The sequence below is a fragment of the Elephas maximus genome, chromosome 17, assembly GCF_024166365.1.
Source record: "Elephas maximus indicus isolate mEleMax1 chromosome 17, mEleMax1 primary haplotype, whole genome shotgun sequence".
In the NCBI taxonomy this organism is placed as follows: Eukaryota; Metazoa; Chordata; class Mammalia; order Proboscidea; family Elephantidae; genus Elephas; species Elephas maximus.
The window spans coordinates 41,785,242-41,792,943 of record NC_064835.1 but is presented as its reverse complement, the minus strand read 5'-3'; the positions used below and the strand labels follow the sequence as shown (position 1 = coordinate 41,792,943).

Sequence of the window (7,702 nt, the reverse complement as noted above, 5' to 3'; positions counted from 1 at the left end):
ATGATTTTTACATTTTTAATAATGTAAAAAAAAGAATATGCAAAGAAAGCCAATATGGCCTTCAAAGCCTAAAATATTTACTGTCTATCCCTTTTTTTATCCCTTTACAGAAAGAGTTGGTCAACCCCTGGGTAACAATACTGTGGATTTAAATAACCAGTGATATCCTAGGGCAATAAATACCCACAATAAGATCATAGAGCCAAAGGGACAAAAACACTTGAAATATCTTTACTTTAATGCTCCAGGCATCTTTAAACATCCATAGAATTTTCTTATTTACATATTCTGTGCCCAGGATCAGAGACATGTATTTCATTGAATTTTCTCTACAGCACTCACATGCTGGGTCAGGCCATTCTGGAGCTTTGTCCTGTCATGTGGAGCCCCTGCCACACCCGACAGGACTGGACCCACCCTGCTTGACATTCCCTCAACTGTTAATGGAAAACGTGTTTGTAGCTTCACTGCTACTTGCTGGTTCTGTTGATTCCAGTTCATTTCCAGCATCACTGGATGTTGCACTGACGTGACAATCATCCTGAGGAGCTAGTGAAACATCACATCCGCTGGTTAACATGCCAGCATGTGTTCCGGTATCTCATACAAACACTGAGGAGGCACTTCAATGTTCTTGGTAAATGGAGTTTATAATTACCACAGGAGTTAAGTGTGAGGGAGGGGGCTTTTCTCTCATTAATGAATAACCTTAACATATTTTTTTTTTATAGTTAGCAGATTTATAAATTCATGCCTGTTTACATTTCTAAGCTTCATACACCGTTTAAGTAAATGAAAGCTGTTTGAGTTTCCAAATGCTTGATGAAAAGCAAATACATTTTCCAATAGAGAACCTGCTTAGACAACACTTGCTTGCACCATGAATACATGTCAGCATCTGGCTATCCTTAAAGAAATGCCTGTCCTTCCCAAAAGAAGTTTTTAAAAAGCCATAAGCCTTATCCAACCCTTCTAAGGTAATGATGTGTTTGTTCTTCCTTTTCAGGCAGTGGTTCAAGGCATTCCAGAACATACCAATTTAATTGGTCAGCACAAGGAGGAAAGTGTGGGTACCAACATTTTTTAAAGGCTTCACAAGTGATTCTAGCATGTAGTCAGTGTTGAGAGCCTTGGTACTAAGACTCTTGAATCTTCCTAATCTCATCTGTCCTCACTAAAAGCCCTTGAGGTAGTCCCTGGGGCAGGTAACATTCTCCTCCATAAGATAAGAAACTAAGGCACAGTGGGGTTAACTGGCTTATCTCACACTGTGCAAGCAAACGACAGAGCCAAGAACTGAATGGACATCTCCAAATAAATAACACTTTCTCCCCCAGCCTCTGACGGTGCTTACACAGTCTACATGTATGAAGACTGGCTGGGGCACAAGGCACAGCCATCTGTGCCACAGACATCATGGAAAGGTACGGACCAGTTCTGAGCCAACCATTCCACCTGATCTGAAATAAACACATAAAAGCATACTCATTTGATACCATGTGAAGAATGAAACAAAACTTTTTTTTTAAAGCATTAGTTTCCTCATATGCTGTTTATTTAAATCAGTTTCTTAGAAAATTCATCAGGATCCAGACTCCCTAACATCTAAATTCTTAGCTGTCTGCCACTTTAAGAGCTGGAAATTTTTCAAATGTAATTCAGATCCAAAAAAAAAAATCACAATTCTGTATTAGCATGTGATATCACGATCCCATGCCTTTCCCCATTAGCAGACCACCAAGACTAGCCAAGCTCTCAGCATCCTACACATTCTAGAAGGGTATGCAGCTTTCCATGATCTGCTTGGACCTCATCCCCTTCTCAGGACATCCCAAACATTAACCCATCAGCTGCATTGGGGCCTCTAGGATTAACTTTTTACCACAGACTGTTTTATTTTGGATGCAACTTCATTATCCTTATTCTGGGTAAACACTGGCTTTTATTTTGTCATTCTAAATTCTCAAGAGAACCAACTCAGTTGGACCCTTCTCCATGTAGCTCCAAAATAATGCTTTCACATCTTATCACCAACCATAGCCATGTCCGTTAAATAATTCGTATCATTATTCCTTTTTATCATTATTCCTTTTTTCACCATAAGCTCCCACATCTCATCATGTTTGAGGAGGTGTTGCTTTTTTCTTCTACTTTTTCAAAAGTCTCACTTGACTTTTTGCCAGGTACGAATGAAAAATGGGAGGTCACCTGTGTGTGAAGGACGAGGCAACCAAGTTCTGGTGAGGGCAGTATAGCTTCCAAAGGGTCTGCTGTGATTTCTAGTATGCTATAAAGGGGCCTGCTTCCTCAGCTCACACTGAACACGACAACACATGGCATCTTGTTCTTCCCACTGCTAGAGATGCAACCTCTGACACAATAGTCCAGTAAGTGGATCTATACTGACAATACATGTGTTGAGACTAAGATGCTGTGCGGACCTCTAGAGCCACTTCTTTCCAGTTTTGGGACATACACGTGGAGGAACACCCTGACACAGACCCTGCCTGGAACCAAATCTGCCCCTTTAGATCCTGTGCAGGGTGCTTACAGAGCAGGGAGAACAAACAGGAGGAAAGCTGTCTGCGCCTGGGGCAGTGCCTGCTGGGGTGAAGAGAGGGAGAAGCCTACCTTCTCCACCTGATCCCCAGAGAAGTTTGTACAAAGGTTTAAAATAAAGTGAAGAAAAGAGAACTTCTCAAAAGTGCATTCAGAACCTGGTTAAAAGAAAGATAATTGCAAATCATCATATTTCAAAGACCCACCATTCCCACGCTGATAAGTAAAGCAAGGTACTATGTTTTTTCTCTCTCATACTTATTTGATGTTTACAGGTTCAGGGCAGACTTGCTGCTTTGTTCCTAACACATGCAGAGAGCAGACTCAGCAGCGTTTGCTGTTCTGGTGCCCAACCAATGCCAACCCTGACAAATGATTGGTCAAACGCCCTCAGGAACATGACGAGGAGAACCACCTTCACTGACAGGGCAGTGCACAGCATGAAGTCCAGGACTGTTGGTGCATGCATGTCCAGATTTCAGGGGGCGGACTGCCAGGGAGGGGGGCGAGTGGGGAACCACCAGCAACCTCCCAAATGCTCTAGCATCCAGTCCGTGCCCCAGAACAGAAGGAGTGCTGCTGGGAACAGCGCTAAGGCACTAAGGCTGCAGCAGGTGGAAAGATACCAACCAAAGATCCAAATGGTCTGCAATCCCCGGGGAGGATAGTTGTTGCTCACAATGCTGCCTTAGGAGAAAAACAAGATTTTCAAAAGCATGAGAACCTAAAATAATCAAGTTCCTGTTTTTTCCCCTTGGAAGGATATTTTGTTCTCCCTCAGAGAAATCTGCTTTAGTTTTCAAGTCTTCCTAGCAGTGTGATCTGGGACAGCTTGATCTGGGAAACACCCTCAGGTCACCGCTTTCTAGGGGAAGTTGTCTTTCTTCTATGCTCTCCCTCCACCCTGGAGTTGCCTCTCTTCCACCCATTTTGGCTTGATGCTGAGCAACCGGTCATTTCACCTTCCCCTGAAGCCAGACCCCATGTTTCTTCTGAGGCAGCTCTGAGCACCTCCCTCCATCAAAGCTTGATGAACGCAGCCTGCTGGGTCTGCTGCTGCTCCACGTCCGGGGGTGGGAAGACACTGGATATGGCTATGTCCACGATGCCCTGGCAAAGCTCCGCATAAAGTTTCCTGAAATGTGTTGAAAAAATTTCATTAAGGATGTTCATCAAAATGCAAACATAGGTTTTCCATCAGGATCTTCCCTAGAAGGACCACATTTACAAAACTGGTCTCCACTATACATACAGATACTGCAGGAGCCATTGCATGACTGTTCAGCTTTCTGTCAACAAATATTAATGGAAGGCCTCACAGGTAAACAAGACAGACAAGCCCTGCTCTGACTGGTGGGGAAGATAGGCAATTTCAATAGAGTGTAAATACAGAGCCATTCTGCCTGTCTGTGATGAGTGTACATGAAGGGATGGCCACTGCCAGGAAAAACACCAACTCAGTATGGTTGACTGGACATTAGGGAAGACTCCCCAGGAGTGACAACTAAGCTGAAGCGTGGAGACCGAACAGAAGTCAGACAGAGGAAGGGTCAGATAGAGAACAGAGAAGGGAGAGAGACAGACACAGAAAGAAGGAGTGAGAGAGGGCGCCTCTGTGTGTGTGTGTGAGAGAGAGAAAGAAAGAAAGAAAGAAAGAGGCAGAGACACACAAGCAGAGGAGTAGCATATACAGAAGACAGAGCACAGGTTATCTGAAGAATTGCAAGTACATCAGTGTGAACAGAGCATGAAGGGGTCAGATGAGGCTGGAGGCAAAGGCAGAGGCCAGGCCATGCAGGGTCCTTGATGCCATGTTCCGGAGTCTGGATTTCATCCACAGGGCAATGGAACCAACCCAAGTGGTAAAGCTGAGGAAAAAATCCTACAATCCATTATCTTCAAAGTAGCTAAATGGCCTTCCTGAGACTACATACTCCCTGTAGAATTTCTGCCATCTCATGTGGCAGTACACGAGGGCCCAGAGTCAGCTCTCTGAGAACTCACACCAACACTGGAAAAAACCAGGGATGTGTGGTCTAAGAAAAATCCCACATCTGAGATGGTGCTCCAGGTCAGATGTTCCCACCCACCCCACTTGCTCAGGACACATCTGGAATCCAGGTTGCTTGAGTCAAGGGCAGAAGGCCAAGCTAGTCTGTCTACACAAATCAAATCCCATTTTCAACAATTCCGTGTGGCCAAACCATTCAACTTCCCATTTCTGCAGGGAGAGTAACAAGGAGGGAGTGACGATGGTTACTAAATGGTGCAGCCACACAACCCCAAGAGACTTGGGACTCAGTTAGTCACCAAGTAGTAAGTCACCAAGAGCCACATGCTTTCACAGTATGTCATACTCAGTGTTTCATAGTGCGTGTCACATTAGCCACTTCTGGAAGGCATTTTCCAAAGGGAATGTTGGGGAAGAGGAGAGAATACAAACAGTTTCAACATGGTCAAGCCGTCTCGTATCTTGGGGAAAATCCTGATGTCAGAGGTACAGCATACGCAGGCGACAGTATGCCTTCTGCCATACTCCATTTTCATACAACAAAATGAGTAATATTGTAACATGTACAAAAACACAGAAAGGGAGGTTCGTGAATACGTCGACTACCCCATCACCTCATCATCCCTATCAACACTTTTCCTCCTTTCTCCTTTGTGAAACGAGTATAAAGACATGTGAACGTTTACCTCCTTCATCATAAGAACAAGAGCACAAGGTCTCCTTCTGCCTGTTGCCTCTCAGTGTGGCTTGGGTCCCAGTGGCTGTCCAGGGCCACTTCAGAGAACCAACCCTCACCCCAGGAGCCCTCCCCAGTCAAAAATCACTTACCCAAATCATGTACAAGTCTTCCAGCACTTGCAACAAAATATGATTTATACTCCCTACTTGACTCCCCACCGCACCTTCAGATTTCAGTTCCAAACATCACTTCCTCATGGAGACCTTCTGCTCAATTATAGTATCTTTTAACACTGTGTACTCTATTGTAACACTTGTCTCAGTTTATAATCTATATTGTCTGATCCTCTGTCATGCCCATCATCTCTCTTCGCTAAAGGCTAAAGGTTCACCATTGTGAACCTAGGGGCAAGTACAGGCCTGCCAGGCTAGATGGTTCCTAGTGAGTATGTGTTAATGCCAGGGAATGACAAATGAGACAAAATCACACCTGCCATGTAACAGCCATCAAACAAGTGGCAAAGGCCTAAGTCCTAATGAAAGAACTTGAGTTTTAAAGCAGCTCCTCGTAGCTTCAGGGCTTTCTTTTAAATCTTTAGAAAAATCGCCTCAATTTCTCCAAGATATGAACATGGGGAACCATGCAAGGGTCCTGCACAGGAAATGACATGATGAAAACAGGTCCTCAGAAGAACCAACAGGATAAGAGGATTAAGCCCACAAGACTTCCTGTGACACATAAGGCCTCCATGGTGTGGCCCTAACTTACCTTTTCACCTTCACCTTTCATTACTCCACGACACTAACACTGTGTTGTAGGCAGGCCATCCCCCCAGGAGGAAAAGAAACTCCCGAAGGCAGGTCCTATTCATCTGTGCATCTGCCAGATGGACCCTGAGCCCGGCACAGGGCCAGGTCCCACTGGATGCTGTGTCCCCTTTCTGAAAGGCTCTCCCCCACCTCCTCTCAGCATATCTGAACACATTCTCCTCTTGCATCCCAGCTCTAGTGCCACAGTCTCTACGATCCCTCCACAGACCACTTCCTGCCTGGGAAACTTCTTGGTCATTACCGCCTCCCTCACTCAGAGGACCTTGCTCACTCAACTCGTCATAGGACAGGGTCTCCTCTAGCAGTTACTAGCTTTCCTTGAAGTTCTTGCATCTACTACCCACCTGAGCACAGACTAATTGCTCAGCACACAATGAGGCAATAGCCCAGCAAAACCCTGTGCAGCCGGATTCCCCTCAGAGGACTCCTAACACTGAGACACCCTCCCTGACAGCAGTTAAAGGGTCTACCCTACAACACTTCCAGTAATGGGAGCTCACCACCTTACCAAGACTGGCTATTCCAACTGCTAAACTGACTTGCCATTTGTTATTGTACAGTGGTGTTCAGGCTTACTGAGCACAAGCAGGAGCACCGTTGACCTCAATGAGCCACACCTTCAGCTCCTCATCCACCATGAAGTCGAAGCCAAAGAGCTGGAAGCTCTGGTAAGGGAGGTGCTTGGTGCTGATGGCCGGCTCCACACTCATAAGGCAGCTCCTGTGGGCGGAGAGAGAGCTCACTGAGAATGGGGTGATAGAGGGAGAAGGAATACACAACATGTTCTTGGATAACTTTATATTAAATGTGTATAAAAACTGACTTTGTCTTAATATTGTATAAGACCACTATTATAAGAACTCAAGAAATAGTTTAAACAGAGAAGAAAATATTCTTTGATGGTTACAAGAGGGGGAAGGGAAGGAGGGAGAAGGGTATTCACTAATTAGACAGTAGATAAGAACTACTTTAGGTGACGGAAAAGACGACACACAATACAGGCGAGGTCAGCACAACTGGACTAAAGCAAAAGCAAAGAAGTTTCCTGAATAAATGAATGCTTTGAAGGCCAGTGTACAAGGGCAGGGGTTTGGGGACCATGGTTTCAGGGGACATCTAAGTCAACTGACATAATAAAATCCAGTAAGAAAACATTCTGCATCCCACTTAAGAGAGTGGCTTCTGGGGTCTTAAACGCTAGCAAGTGGCCATCTAAGATGCATCAATTGGTCTCAACCTACCTGGATCAAAGAAAAATGAAGAACACCAAGGACACAAGGTAATTACAAGCCCAAGAGACAGAAAGGGCCACATAAACCAGAGACTACAACAGCCTGAGACCAGAAGAACTAGATGGTGCCTAGCTACAACTGATGAGTGCCCTGACAGGGAACACAACAGAGAATGCCTGAGGGAGCAGGAGAGCAGTGGGACGCAGACCACAAATTCTTGTAAAAAGACCAGACTTAATGGACTGACTGAGGCTAGAAGGACCCGGGTGGTCATGGCCCCCAGACCTTCTGTTGGCCTAGGACAGGAACCATTCCCAAAGCCAACTCTTCAGACAGGGATTGGACTGGACAAGGGGTTGGAGAGGGATGCTGGTGAGGAGTGAGCTTCTTG

The 7,702-nt window shown here is 45.3% G+C and overlaps 1 protein-coding gene across 7 annotated transcripts in view; it reads right to left on the bottom strand.

Annotated features, from left to right (window-relative positions):
- Positions 1 to 203: 203 nt before the first annotated feature.
- The window catches only part of TTL (tubulin tyrosine ligase), a 56,379-nt gene continuing 48,880 nt past the window's right edge, over positions 204 to 7,702 (bottom strand). For 5 of the 7 annotated variants that reach the window (XM_049857653.1, XM_049857654.1, XM_049857658.1 and 2 more), the window contains 2 exons: positions 6,656 to 6,799; positions 204 to 3,694 (listed from right to left, as the gene is read on the bottom strand). In XM_049857653.1, coding sequence (XP_049713610.1) covers positions 3,580 to 3,694; positions 6,656 to 6,799 — 259 coding nt within the window. In that variant the 3' untranslated portion in view covers positions 204 to 3,579. The remainder of the gene's footprint in view (positions 3,695 to 6,655; positions 6,800 to 7,702) is intronic. The other 2 variants (XR_007513716.1, XR_007513717.1) reach the window with 2 other exon arrangements.